Source organism: Nasonia vitripennis, chromosome 2 (assembly GCF_009193385.2).
Source record: "Nasonia vitripennis strain AsymCx chromosome 2, Nvit_psr_1.1, whole genome shotgun sequence".
Lineage (NCBI taxonomy): Eukaryota > Metazoa > Arthropoda > Insecta > Hymenoptera > Pteromalidae > Nasonia > Nasonia vitripennis.
Window position 1 is genome coordinate 30,348,209 of NC_045758.1, and position 15,034 is coordinate 30,363,242.

Genomic DNA, 15,034 nt, shown 5'->3' on the forward strand with positions numbered 1-15,034 from the left:
CCCTGGCAAAGCCGTGCGACGCAAGTGTGCACGTGGATCGACCGGTTAGCAACTCTTCCACCCCGCTCTCCTGCTGTAGAAAAAAGCGCCTGCAGCAGCCGCGGTAGAGGCGAGCGCGAGGAGGGGTGGGAAAAGATAGCCGAAAGAGTATAGCCTACGTGCGAGCGAGCGAGTGTACCGAGTCCGTAAAGGAGGATTATGGCTTTTCTCTCTCCGTCTAGCTAGAGGGGGGTAGCCGCTGCGGCGGCGGCTTTCGAAAGGATGGTGATTGTGGAGCGTGGCCAGGGAGCCCGAGAGTTAGGCGTATATAAGGCAGCCCGGCCCGGCCCAAGTCAGTCATTCACCGGACTACCAGCCCACCACACACAAACCAAACATGAAGGCCTTTGTGAGTATTTCCCACGGCTGCTTCTACTTCTCTACTTCTCCGGTTCTCTAAGTGTTCTCGCGTTCTCTCTCTCTCTCTCTCTCTCTCTCTCTCTAAGTATCTTTCTGTCTTTCTAAGTTTCTAAGTTCTGCCAGCTCCGGATTTCCAAGAAAAAGCTCGGCTTTGCAAGCTCTCGGTACAGAGCATAGCTTCCTCTTCTGATCCGCGTTTACTTCTCTATCTTCACTCACTACTTTCTTCTATCCTAACGGGACTCGCGCCCAAGTGCGCGCTTCTTCCCTCATTCACGGCAACCGGTCGCGGCGCTGAATCAGCGAGAGTGACTTGCAACCGGTCGCGGCTCCTCACTCTCTCGGCACTCGTGCATCCTCATTCATGAACGTCAATGAGTTGCATAATGCATTGAGCATCTAACGGTCCAACTTCACCGGTGAAATTGCGAACGCGCTTTCTTCTCCTGTATCGGCACACAGCCTCGTGTGTGTCGCCGCGGAAGATTAGTGGATAATAATCGGCAAGTGCGCGAATACACGCGTCTCACAATTTCACCGCGGACTTTCTCTCCGATACTTTGTGCCTCTTTTTGAGTTTTATTCTACGAAATTTTTCCAATCACCCGCGGAACATTTATTCGCAGCCGCTTTCTAATAACGCATCGAACTTGATCCGTGTAGAGAAAAGGAAAACAGGGCCCACAGTCTCGAAATCCGCCCGCAGACCATAAAGCTCCCCGGAAACTTCCGGCTCTCGCTCGCTCGGCATTAATAATCCGCTTCATCTCACACACGAGAGGCACGCGGTTCGTTAACTCTCTCGCGATACAATTACACGCCGGCGCGTACGCATATACCGGAAGCTTCATCAAATTTCGGCCGGCTGAAAAAAAATTAATAGACGCGAGCGCGTGAAAGTGTATGCAAAATTATTAGCGAACGAATGCGTAATTTCCTTGCTAGTTTCCGAGTATACAGCGCGGGATTGATTTCTAATGCGCGCCGCTCCCGCTGCCACTTTCTCTGTGTGTGCGGCTGCATAGTATCACACTAGACGCACACACTATAAGAGAGAGAGAGAAAGAGATCGGGGACGTGCATCAATTTTCCTCTCTCGCCTCGCGCGCCACAATCGGACGCGAGTATCGCGAATTTCGCAAGATTATCGCGGGCAAAGCCGCCGGCTAAGGAGCGGTTCTAACGAGTGCGCGAGCGAGCCGATTAATTATGAATCCCGCGTGTCTCTGGCATATTACGCTTAAACGGCGATTGCATAAAGCCTCAGCCGGCTCGGCTGCTCCTTTTTTTTCTCTCTCACTCGGCAAAGGGGCGATACTCCTCTCCTCTGTAGGCCAACTCGCCGCGGAATTTTTCGCCTAATATGGAAGACCGGTGCTAGCCGTGTTAGGTGCGAGCGGTATACTATCGCTCCAATTACGAAACGTTACCGCGCGGCATAAAGTTCGCGAGTATATCCGCGGGGCTTATTACCCGCTTTTATGACATAACGACCCTTTGAGCGATCGGCTTTTCCTCTCTCGCGTCCATGCACGCCAGAGCTAGAGATAAACTGCACACGACAATGGCGCGCATTGTGCTGCGCTGCTGAGAACGAAAGTGAAAGCAGCGCTGCATTACGCGAGCTCGAGCGCGCGCGCGGCCGCATGAGTAATCGACGTGTACATCGGTGTGCATCTATAGAGAATCGCGATCGGCGCGTGGGATAGTTCCTCGTCCTCGTGGGAAAAAGCAGTAACTAATCACTCTCGGCTCTCTCCCGCACGCAGATTGTGTTCGCCTGCCTGGCTGTAGCGACGGCCCGTGCCGGAATCGCGCACGGCGGTTACGGTGGCCACGGAGGCTACGGTGGCGGTTACGGCGGACACGGAGGAGCGGGACTCAGTGGTGGACTCGCCGCCGGTGCCGGAACCGCCAACTCCCTCCAGGGTGGTGCTTCCAGCTTGGGATCGGGAGGTCTTGGCGCTAGCTACGCCGCCGGTGCCGCTTCGGCCGCCGGTGCTGCGGGAGTCCAGCAGATCGTCTCCGGAGGTGGGTACAAGAGCATCTAGCATGCTGCCGGCCAAACGGGCGAGCGGTTCTGACACTCTGCTCACTCTCTGGCTTTTGCAGGAGTTCTCGGCGGAAGGGCCGACATTGGACCCGCTGAGGGACCCAAGGCCAACGTAGGACCCCAGAGCGGCCCGTCCGACCTCGTCGGACCCCAGGAGGGAGCCAAGTCCGTCGGAGGACCCCGTACCGGACCGTCCAGCCTTGTTGGACCCGCTGCCGGACCTTCCACCCTCGTAGGACCCAGCCAGGGAACCGCCACCCTCGTCGGACCCAGCCAGGCCACCGCTAACCTCGTCGGACCCAGCTACGGCGGCGTCGCCTTCTACGCCGGATCCGGTGGCATCAACGGTGACGACGGTAGCTCCGGCTCCGCCGCTGCCGCCGCTCCCGGAGGTCTTGGTGGTGGTGAGTGTCATCTCTTCCGGCTATAGCTCGCTTATACCCGCTCATCAGCCAGCCTCGAGCCTATATCGGCCAGACGTCAACGGCTGAGTGACGCAGCACTGCAAAATAAGCCTGATGTTAAGTCTATTCCTCTTGTCGCACAGGATATGGTGCTGGTGCCATCGCCGTGATCGGTGGTGGACACGGAGGCATCCACGGTGGAATCGGTGGCCACGATGCCGGAGTCGCCGTCATCAACGGACCCAGCGGCGCCATCCACGCTGGTCTCGGCTCCCACGGAGCCATCATCCCCGGCCCCATCCATGGCAAGTGGTAGACGGTCCTAGACCACAGCGATCTCGGCTCGGCGACGGCGGCAAACCCACCATAGTCTAACCGGTCAACGATCCTCAGCGCGCTCAATCTCTCTCTCACTCTCTGTCTGTTCTCTACTTCTCTTCTCTCTACTCTACTTCTCTTCTACTCTCTGTCTGCATCTTCTCCGAATCTGCTCTCTACGACTATCTCTCTTCTCGCGCGTGCACCACCAGCAGCAACGCCGACACCGCAGATATGCACAACGACAACCACAGCATCACACATACACACAGGGCGGAGCCAAGACTAGCGGGACAGTTGCAGAGGGGAGACACGACCGTCGTCGCGGCGCGACGAGAACGCACATCTCACACGTATTCTCAACTATCACTTATTTAGTCAATTCCCAAGTTCAGTCTCTCGTCGACTATCGGGAAAAATCTTGCTGCCTGTCGTTTTCGTTTTCTCTTTTTTATTACATTTTTTTGTACTCTTTGTTTTCTCTTGTATACTCTCCTCAAAGTCCGAAATTCCAACCAACCAACCGCGAGCGCGCACTCCGGTCCAGCATACACAGACAACAACACAGCATACAACATACAATCAAGTGCAGCAGCAGTGCGTCGTGATTCACACAGACACACACACATACCAAGCATCTCTCATCGAGGCGGATATCGGGATCGGAGGCGCCAACGCCACGGGCCTTAGTTAGCTGGACGAGTCGCTCGCCTGGTGTGCTCTCGCTCTCATCATCATCGACATCGGAGACCAACGCACCCGGCGACGCACACACCCACACAACCACAAGTGTATACGTGCACCGAACGTATATCTACGCACACGCACACACACGAGCGCGCACAGTCATACGCATACTTCAACGAGCGGACCTGGCCCCGCACAAGCGGCCCGTTCTGTTTTCTAGAGCGGCCGACGAAGGACATCCTCGGCCAGCAACACCAAGCATCGCTCTCTCGAGTATGGCCGAACGTGTAACGTGCTGGTTATGTGACTTTGTTCTTGTATTATTGTACTGTTGATGATTCTCTCGAGTCGAGGCACACGACAACACGCTTACGCGCTCTCGCATCTCGGAGCGGCGCGGTGTTCGCGTGCGCGCCTTGTTCCTCACTGTTGTTATTGCCGTACCGTGCACCCACGCGCTCACACACAGTCACACACAGTCACTCACACGCTCCACACTCAACGTACATAGATACAACTCTTTTTTTATTATTACAATACTCGTCCATGTGCATAGAATGTGCCACACTACCTTAACTACTACTACTTCTCTTCTTCGACTTCTTCTGTCACTATATTACGCAGATACACGTACTATTATGCCTACATGTGTATACCCGTTTTTATACGTATATATATACATATTATGCATATACAATGTTATGTTTAGTGAAGAGGACCGGTAGATTATGGTAGGTCAGCCGTTCCCGTGAGTGAATGAATGTACATAGATGGCGCGCCGCCGCCGGCCCCCGACCCCGCCCGCCCTCGTCATACCTTCTATGCGATCACGACTAGCACCCCACCACCATAGATAGATGCCACGTATTTATAGCGTTTATACATTTATACAATACTTTATATAAAAATAAAGCATCAGTATTTAAAACTCAATCATATCTGTATTCTCTCTCTCTCTCTCTCTCTCTCTCTCTCTCTCTCTCTCTCTCTCTCTCTCTCTCTCTCTCTATCTTACTCTCACACTCCACACACACCCTCACTGCCGTCTCCTGCCCTCCTGCGCTCGATCTTCTCAATGGTCTAGCTCAAACGATTCTGAAATCCAAAGTAAAAGTAAAACATCAAAGCAATCCTTTTTACCTCCTATCAATAGAAAATTCAAAAGAAATATTTATTAATAATCACAACTGAAAAAAGTTTACCTCATCCACTCCAATCAATTCAATTCATTAGTATAATCATGACCACAATAATTTTAGTCGTAAAAATATCGTCAACTCACCGTTAAATAAATCCGTTTCGCAACACCGATATCGATAAATCAAAGTATTTAGCGTTGCGGAATAAGTATGCAGCATTCTTTTGACTTGAAACCGTTAACTGTCACCCCTTGCTCTAAATGATCCACATTCACTTGCTTATTAAGGACAAAAACCACATATCACCGATAGACCGCATAGCCCCTATTTCATTACGTTTACGCAAGCTGCGATGCAAATTTGAAATTCACCTTCTTTCTATGTCATAATTATCCAGCTGATTGCAAAATCTAGTGCAATTACTTTTAATTGGTTCGTTAAAAAACTTGTTTTTCGTGCGAACAATAAGCAAAAAAGTCAAGATTCTTGAAAACATAATTACGCTAATTGGTTGAAACTTTGTAACCTGCAGAGTTGATGTTGTATAAAACTGATGAACTGACGAATTTTCAAAAATGTTAATTTAATTAGAAAAAAAATCAATAGCTACCTTATGTAAGACCCAATCAGTCTTATCTCTAACGATGTTAATGCGAAAAATTTAAGAATTGCATTTTCTCGTTGCATAAATGCATTTGTTCTGATTACTGGTTTCTCTTTAAATTATTTACTTTTTTCAAAATGATGAGAATGATAAAACTAAATATGTCAAATAACATTTTTGTGCATTCGAATTCAAAGGCGTTCATCTATCAAGTTTAACATCATCACTTAAATTAACATTTTCAAAATCATTTATTTTTTGAAATTATCATCTTTGGGAGTAAAAATTGCTAAAAGGTCGTGGGAAAAGAAAAACATCTTATTATTGAAGCGATGTTGTCATTTCTATTCAAGCATCATCAGCGCGAATGCAAACAAGGACACTAGCGGCGGACTAGTGAACTACGAATAGCTTTGCAAATTTTTAAACATTGGCTAAGTACGATATTTATAAGCAGAAAATCTTATAGATGGCGCCTCCGATAGGTGAACACAATAAACAACAGTAATGCAAAAACATTGACTGCAACGATCTAACCAATAGAGCCGATCGGTACAGATGTCGCCTTTACAGGTTACCGATATTGTTAATACGGTCGGTAACTTTCCATCTAATAAAGGCAAAATGTGAGTATGTCAAAACTTTATGCGCTAAATAATTGAATGACATAGTATTTGCGATAAATTTAAAAATAAACATGTAGAAAGAAAAAGCTTACTGTACCTGATGGATCACGCTTATAAATTAGAAATGAGGGAAGACCGATCGAGTTTGTTAGTACATGAAAATAATTAATCGACAAATCAAACATGCATACATTTAAAAATGAATAAACAGCAAACATATATTATTATTCGTTAGTCAATATTCACGCTGGATATGATTCAATGCGGGTGTTGCTGATCTCCTTAGCTATAATCAATAGATGGCGTTTGGTGTAAAGATTTTTCATGACCTTAGAAACAATCCCTCAGTATGGTTAATGATTTTTTTACGCGTTCAGTTTCTGAAAACACTCATAGATTTGGACTCCAAACACCCTAAACAAAATTTTCAACACGTCTTTGTGAAACTCAAAACGTTACATTAACAAACCCCCCTCTAGGATAAAGCGCTTTAATTAGTTTCGATGTAAAAAGTACTCTTGGTTAATTAGGCCAGAAGCAAGACAGCACTACTTAATAACTTTTTGTTTCCTACTGTATTGCACATTCTCATTCGTCTTTTATTCAATTTTCCTCTGTGAGAGTGATATCGCGAAACGCGTACGCAAGTGCACACGAGAAGAAATGGGGAGCGCGCAAATGAAGTTACGGTATTTAGCTGAGAGCTTTTCACGTCAAAGGGGTCAAAGCCCTTAATTAAATACTCTCTCTCTCTCTCTCTCTCTGTTTTTGAGAGTAGCCTATTTATTACAGTTGCCATTCACCTAATATTATATAATGCATTATTAGCTTACCTTAAGTTGAGCAAGAGTTGAACTATCGATGCATTTAAGCTCCAAGAGGCCATTATTACCTGTAACAAAATTTTTCGCATTAAAACTTTATCCTGCGATAAAAACTATACAACGATTGTCTAAAATCCAATTGATATCTACAATGTGCAAGCGAATTTCATTAATGACGTTTCGCTTGTACGATACTCATAATTTTGCCAAATTATATAGTTTATGCAAAGCTATCAATTAAATTTATTATTAATAGCCTCCGATGATGCGAACGATATAGCCTACAATAATACATCGAGACTAATTTGTTTCTAGCGAGAATACGTTAATCCATCGTGAATATTTTTTTATTAATTATAAATCAGTTTTAATAGGTAATAATTGTGCATCTATTTAGTCACGGCCTCTTTATCCCTCGGCTATACAAGGTTCATTAATACGAACACATTCTTCCGGAATGTAGGTCAAGGCGCGCAGTAGAGTAAACTTTAGCATTTAGTCTCAAAACCTTATTATCCTAACAGAACTTTATAGGACAGAATTCAAAATCAAAGATGCAAAATGAAAAAGGTTTACGTAACAAAATGAAAACGCTCATTAGTTTTTCAAAATGTTGCAAACGCTAAAGTATTCAAATTTCCATCGTAAGGCGTTTTGTAACAACTTTATAAAGTTGTTGTGAGTCGTGAGTTATCAATTATGACTCTTGGTGCCTCGGAACATGTATTAATTAACTACAATCGACAGCGTTGCACTCGCGTGTATTATTATAATGACCCATCCGCAAAAAATAAAATAAAAATAACAAAAATTGTAATAAGATTCCCTCTTGATGCGCGTCATCCAATACAGCATTTTTGCAAAACGTTTAAGTCTCCAAATTGATGATAGCTTCTGATGCTCGTAGCACGAGGCTGATATGATCGGTTTCTTAACGGACCACAGAACAGGTAAATTAAACCACGCAAATCCAATTCCAACACCACATCGAGCATGCAGTAAACAAGTTCTGCAACATGTGGAGCCTCTCTGCGATTCACATAGAATCAAATCTCACATAGCCACGTTCAGCGGATGACAGGTGACTCGATCGGTCCAATATCTTTCCCATTACAATATCATTCGCTAAATCGGGGCTAAGAGCAGGAGGGGGGACAAGTACGAGTGGATTATTATTAGATCGCGGACGGCGCTGCGGAGCGAAGCAAAGCCATAGTTGTCATTAAAAGCCGAACATTACTACGGTACATTACCCCGACTACTGATTCGAATGCGCGCGAAACGTCCAATTAGGCCTTAAGGTGAGAGAGCGAGCGAAGAAGAAGCAGAAGAAGAGAAGAGCATCGGTATAGAGCAGCAGCAGCAGCTATTGCGTCCGCCTCGGCGCAGACAATGACCGTAAATGTCAGCCTCGCTATTAGCCGTGATCACGTTCGAGCACACCGGGGCACTGGCTTCAGCTCTCCGTACCTTCTATTCTTCTCGGCTGCGGCAGCGGCGGCGTCGTTTATTGTGGATCGGCGGATACCTTCTTCGTGCCTTCTCGCGCGCGAATATAACCGCCTTTTTACAAACCATTCCAACACACGTATATACATACACTTTTTTCCTCACTTTTATTCTCGCGCGCGACTCTGCTGTTGCCGTTGCTCTGAAGTCTGGGATAATCATTGTGTGCTTTCTCGCGAAAAAAAAGCGCCAAAGGAGGGGAGAAATTTGCTCGGAGCCGAGATTTATAAAGGCGTTTTGCGAAGAGAGGAGAGTCGGAGCCGCTTCGTGATGCTGGATGTGTATTTCGCAAGGCCCGAAAGGTTGAGGCTAATCTTGCCGATTTCGCGATTTTTTTCCTCTACCTCTGCAGCCGCGAAATGCGATTTACAAGCTTCGCGCGCGGGTTAATTCTCTTATACGGGGTTATCTCTCCCTACCGCTGTGCTGCTCTCCGTCCGTATCAGGAGATTTATCGATCTCGGAAAAAAGTTTCGTGCTGCGCTGCTTTGATAGGCAGTCGTAATGGATTATATAATTACAGGGAATTTGCCAAACCCAACGTAGCGCCGACGTCTGTGTATGACTGGATTTCAATGCGAACGTGTACGTGAATTGAGATCTAAAACTGGGCGGACGAAAATATGCTCTGAGCAAAAGCTCTCACGCTTATTTTGCGAGAATCTTACGGGAGGGTGGGGACGTCTTCGTAGCGAAACGTTTGAGAAATTGGAGTAGTTGGTAACGAAACAGATCGAGGTTTGTGAAACGTCGAAGAGCGTGAAAGTCAATAAGGTAAAAATTAAATTTCCTGCCGGAGAGATTTATTGACTGAAAAAAGTAATAGCTATTATTGTTGCGGCGATTGCGTTTGTATTCAGGCGAACTCAAAGTCAGTCGTTCATCATTACGTCAAGCAGACACTTCAATGGCATCTATAAAAATAACTGGAGCGAAATTTTAATGCGACACTGTCGCCACTTCGTTCGAATTACATTACATGCCAGTAAAATGTTCATTTGCATAATGGTAAACAACGTCGTTGCCGAAAGACATTACCCGTTTCCGCCCAAAATTAAATGTATAGTTACACAAACCCTTTGGCAATTCGTCAATCGCAGAAGCGAGTAATTTCGAGTAAAAGTAATCGAAAAGGTGGGAAAAAGCGTGTGTGTCGAGAAAAGAAACCGACAAAGTTAAAAGCAGAAAAAAGCTCAGCCGCACAGCGGGAGGAGGAGCACACAAAGCAACGAGCCTCTCGCGCGCCAAGGAATGTTCGCCCGTCTCTCCGTCAACTTGAAAACTCGATAAAACCGAATTTGCTCCGAAGTAGCAACAACAACAACTACAACAGCAGCAGCAGAAGCAGAATAGTTCTCGCGCGTGTAAAATCACGTCGACGCAAAGTGTCGCGCAGCCCCGCGGGAAATGCAAGCCCGACTGCTGGGCGCGCGCAAATTTATATAGGGAATAGCGGAGAATAAAAGAAAAGTGAGTATGCGTTGGTACGCGCAGGGCGTGTCTCTCGGCGATTATTAAATCCTTCTTTTTATCGGACAAAGGAGAGCGTGTGTCCTTATCGCTAAGGAGAACTGGTCGGTCACAACAACAACGAGCACAACACAGGCTGCTGTACATAGAGTGGTGGTGAGAGGGGTGAGGTTGCACATATAGCACGACGCCGGTTCCTGGACCACGCGAAGGCCGTAGCCGCGGCTCTGCACCAACGGCGCGGCAGCTAGTCATGGGTGTGTCCGATTGCTGCAGCGACCTTCTTGCACAATGGGTTACGGCTGCGGCTGCGGCGGCGGCTCTCCCCCGTTTTGTCTCTATCTCTCTCTAGCTCGCGCGGAGCGATTCGAAGGGATTAGGCCGGCGCGCGCGGGGGCGCGGTCGAGCTTCGCGCGCCGAGCGCATATATAAGCACCTTGACGAACCGTCCCAAGCACACTCAGCTATCGACAGCCGACAACATGAAGGGTTTTGTAAGTATCAGCTGCGATGAGGTAGTGTTGCCGTTGTGATTGTTGACGCTTCTTTTGTCGCGGAGTGATTATACCGCGCCGCGCGGCTCCTGTCCGAGTGTATTAGCTTGATTGATCATTGCACAAGTGCGCCGTGACGTGGTGGTGGTGCTCTCTGGCTTTTTACTTTTGGCTGAGGTGATGTTGAAGTTTTCTAAAATTGGTAGATTTTTCCGTCTCTCTCGATACGTCCATATCAGCAGTTGAATTAAAATCCGTACTGGAAATTCTGTAAACGAAATCCTCTAGTTCGGTGTTAATTTTTAAAACTCATCCGAGTCGCTTTTCTATGCGCCGGATGAATTTTAATAAAAAAACGTGCGCATCAATTGCAAACGACTTTTTTACTCTATTGGGACCTACGAAGCGGAGAGCCGAGAATCCGTTTAAAAAATAGATGAAATTCGTGCATTATTCAAACGTACTGGATTTCCATTTTCTCATTTAATTTAGTTCGTTCGTTAGATTCTTTTTGCGTAAAAATATTTTCTTCCAGTCCGACGTTCTATTTATTCCGAACCCAGCCAACCAAAAACTTTACTCTTTACGTTTCAGTATTGTGAATATATCAAAAAATCACACCCATTACTCAAACGCACTTACAATCTCAATTATGCAAATGCAAAATCCATAAAATTTATAACTTTCCCGTTTTTCCTATGCTAATAGCATTTCAAAACTTATTAACACTGTTTCCAATAACTAACGTTTATCTCTACTCCAAACTCACCGACACTCACAAGTTATCGCCAGATCCTGTAAAAGTCAAAACAAGCTCGCGTCTCACTAATGCCGGATTTTTCTACTGGTTGGCCCACGCTCCGAACACCTCGTCACTCGCTAATTTTCTCGCTGAATTTCCAGTTGATCTGTCTTGCCATCATCTCCGCCGCGAGCGCTGACCTGCGCGACAAGCGCGGAGCCGCGTGGCCGGGTCTGCACGGTGCCTACGGTCATGGTGCCTGGGGCGGTCACGGTGCCTGGGGCGGCCACGGTGACTGGGGTCACCACGGCGTTGCCCTCGCAGGCCCAGTCGTAGGACCCGCCAGCCTTGCCGGACCCCACGCCGGACCCTCTGCCCTCGCTGGACCCGTCATCGGACCCTCTCATCTGTCTGGATCCGTTGCCGGAGCCGCCCATGTCTCCGGAGCCGTTGCTGGACCCGCTGTCATCTCCGCCTCCGTCGCTGGACCCGCTCACGTTGAGGGCTATCATGGTGGTCATTGGGACGGCGGTGATCATTGGGGTAAGAATTGTTTCACGTTTGATATCTAGATCAGGTTTTGGAATTAGAGAAATGCGGAATTTCGAGCAACAGGTGGAATTCGATTAGGCGCAGTGAAAAAGGTCGAGTACGGTTGGGCGTGGCGTGCGCCGAACCGGTCGAGTCTTATCGCAGTCACCTTGAAGCGATTGTTATCTGCAAAGTTTTTTCTAATTGTCACTCGAGCGTACTAAACAGATCGCGAAATTCGGTCGAAAAAGACGGATGTGGTTGGACGTGGAACGCGACCCTTGTTCAAAGTCGTTACGAGAACTGCTATTCTAGTTTTTGTTGGTCACTGTGTCACGCGTCGGATTGGCATGCGATCGGAAAAACGATCTATCTTGTTACTCGTACAAAACGTCTCACGTCCGCTTTGCAAATGAGTTTTATGTCATAATGCGGATCAGTGCAACAATCTTATCGATCCTTGTATAAATAACACTACACCAGGAATCGTCGGAATGCATTACGAAATTTCAAGACACATATCCATGGCGAGGCCGTGACACAGCGTGCAATTTGCCGCCGCGTAGCACGTGTTGTTTACGTCCTATTATCGATGCTTAACCAATGAGCTCTACGCGCTAAAATCGTTGAAAAATGATTTGACGAATTTCGCTATCGGCATATCCACCTAATTTTTCTTCTACTCTACAGCTGATCGATCATTCGAATTGAAAACTCAGAAATAACTCAATTACGCTCACCAGGTTACGGCGCTGGATACGGTGCCCACGGCTGGGCCGGACACGGTGCCGGTCACGGCTGGGCCGGACACGGTTGGGCTGGACACGGTGCCCACGGTGCCGTCCTTGCTGCCCCAGGCCACCACGGAGTCGTAGCTGTCGGTCCCGCTCACCACGGAGCCGTCCTCGCCGGACACGGACATCACGGCGCCATCCTCGCCGGACCCCACGGACACGGTGTCGCCCTCGCTGGACCCCACGCCGGACCCGTCGCCGTCAGCGGACCCCACGCCGGAGCCGCTGCCGTCTCCGGACCCGACGCCGGTTCCGCCGTCATCGCCGGACCCTCCGGCAAGATCACGACGCACGGTGCCGGTCACGGCGCTGCCATCGTCACCGGACACGGACACGGACACTGGTAAACCGCCCAGCGGACGCGCCCCCAGTATAGATAGCTAGCCAACGACAACAAGAACAACAGGAACAACAACAAGATTAACGCGGAACTCAAACTGCCGATGAAATCGAACGCCTGCGGAATGTGTACCTGAGCATATATCCAGAAACATCGCCGGAGAGGACGAGGACAAGTGCCAAACACCGAGGGCGGAGTCTACACGCCGCGCTCGGATTTCGTGTACCGAATTAGCCGCTCGATCTCGCACTCGCACGACGATGCCCGCCTGCCGTATGCCTCAACCATACTTCTCTCTATGTCTTTTCCACCCTTCTTCTCTATACTGTTTTGATACCTCTGTTATACTGTCTTTCCGTACACCTTTCTGTCGCGGGAGATTCATGCCATTGATATATACATACAATATATATGTGTTATATGTATAAATACCATTTTTTTTATACGACTCGATGAGAGAAAATTGGCGGTGTATGTAAATATAAGTAGATACACGCTCAATAAACGCACGATTAATAATCATGATTATCCGACGCTTTACTTCATTGCCTTTACACGATACACCTCCGCTCTCCAGCTTTTGCTCTTATTATTATTGTTTTTAATTGAGCGATTGAGCCGTGGCTAATGAGAGGTATCAATTCCGCTAATTTACTGCAGCGAAGCGACTGTCGGAGCGTTGACGATTGCGATCGAGTTGCGCTTTTAGCTGATTGAATTTCGTTTTTATACCAGTAACAATCAACGATTTGTAAGCCGATATTTCAACGAAAATTTTGTTTTATTTTTATTATTCCAAAAGTTCTCGGGATCGCGCGTTATCGGCTCGTATTTTATTTCAATTAATCGCTCACCGGCCCAGAAATCGAACTCGCCGGCGAACGTTATTAACGACGTAGACGATCGAGAGAGACTATTTTAAAATTGCAGCACAATCCATTATTTCCCTATAATTGAGAACCGACACCGAAAATACTTCATTAACACTTTCCAACGTCGCGCAATTACAGGCTTCTTCGAATTCGCTGACTATAAATTCAAATCATCCGTCTTGCGACACTTTTAATGCACAATGCCGTTGTCTGGGGCGCTGCATAGCGTGCTGTAATTTGAAAAATTGCCTGATAAATTTCGCGCGTCTAAACAATCAAAGCAGCGCGTCGTGGAATTATGAAAAGGATGCCCCATGGCGCGTAAAAATCATTAAGTGCCATCACGAATTACGGGCGACAGCAGCTACACCCGTAAGGAGGCATCTGCGCGCGAGAGCGTTGTTTCCCACGCGCCGGGCGAATCTGTGGGAACTGCAGCGAGAGCGAGCGAGAGAGCTCGATAATTCGATACATGTGTGTCTGTGTATGCAGCGCAGGCAACGGAGAGTCTCTCTCTGCAACGTTCTATTAGGAGGTCTATCGGCGCGGCAGAGCGTATACACGAAGCGACTGCGTAATCTCTTACGTTTCATCACTGCTGCCGCGCTGCACTTGCTGCATTGTGTGAGAGCGTTCTGAACCTATAGTCAGCTTCTGTGTGTACGAGTTAGTCTGTATACGTGGATGCCGAAAGGTCGGCCGCGCTAACACTTGTAACGCGATTATACGCCCGAATACGAGGATCTTCCCTTTCTCCGGGTTTGTATGGTATAACGAGAGGGATTGCCAGCTTCTTTGTGTGCCCGTGAATCGCGCTGTGTAGCTGTTTGCGCTAATGTGCATCACGTTTGTGTGGGTAAGACTATTGTGTAGTTGTGTGGCGCACGGGCTGAATTATCACTGTTTTAGAGAGACGTAAGGAATGACCCTTTATGTGCTTGCTGAGACATTAACTTTTATTGCGAGGATAAACATATAGGTACATGATACAATAAACGCCGACTGATGTCATCGCTGCGCTGCTGCTCGCCGATTGGAAATAAGGATTTCGCAATGGCGTATAATATATACAAAATGAATAATATATAATACACATATTACAATAAGTTCCTGGTACCGTCGTACCTGCACACGTCGAGCTCTTTGTTGGAAAGTTTCCAAGCGAGCAACCCGAGAAGTTGCATCGTGTTCCATCCTTTCTTTCGCGCACACGCGCCGCATTGATTAT

At 47.6% G+C, this 15,034-nt stretch overlaps 2 protein-coding genes and 1 long non-coding RNA gene across 3 annotated transcripts in view; 2 read left to right on the plus strand and 1 right to left on the minus strand.

Annotated features, from left to right (window-relative positions):
- The first annotated feature begins 358 nt into the window (after window positions 1-358).
- apd-3 (apidermin 3) lies at window positions 359-4,794 on the plus strand. The gene is made up of 4 exons (NM_001173392.1): window positions 359-388; window positions 2,169-2,430; window positions 2,512-2,856; window positions 3,000-4,794. Exons 1-4 carry the CDS (start codon window positions 377-379, stop codon window positions 3,170-3,172), a joined length of 792 nt encoding a protein of 263 aa, NP_001166863.1. The 5' UTR covers window positions 359-376; the 3' UTR covers window positions 3,173-4,794.
- A 2,251-nt stretch (window positions 4,795-7,045) lies between these two features.
- LOC116416368 overlaps window positions 7,046-15,034 on the minus strand; it is a 104,325-nt gene continuing 96,336 nt past the window's right edge. Inside the window, exon 5 of the long non-coding RNA XR_004344639.1 lies at window positions 7,046-7,122. This is a non-coding gene — a long non-coding RNA (uncharacterized LOC116416368). The remainder of the gene's footprint in view (window positions 7,123-15,034) is intronic.
- apd-1 (apidermin 1) lies at window positions 10,490-13,461 on the plus strand. Its single transcript, NM_001173391.1, has 3 exons — window positions 10,490-10,527; window positions 11,431-11,812; window positions 12,544-13,461. Exons 1-3 carry the CDS (start codon window positions 10,516-10,518, stop codon window positions 12,939-12,941), a joined length of 792 nt encoding a protein of 263 aa, NP_001166862.1. The 5' UTR covers window positions 10,490-10,515; the 3' UTR covers window positions 12,942-13,461.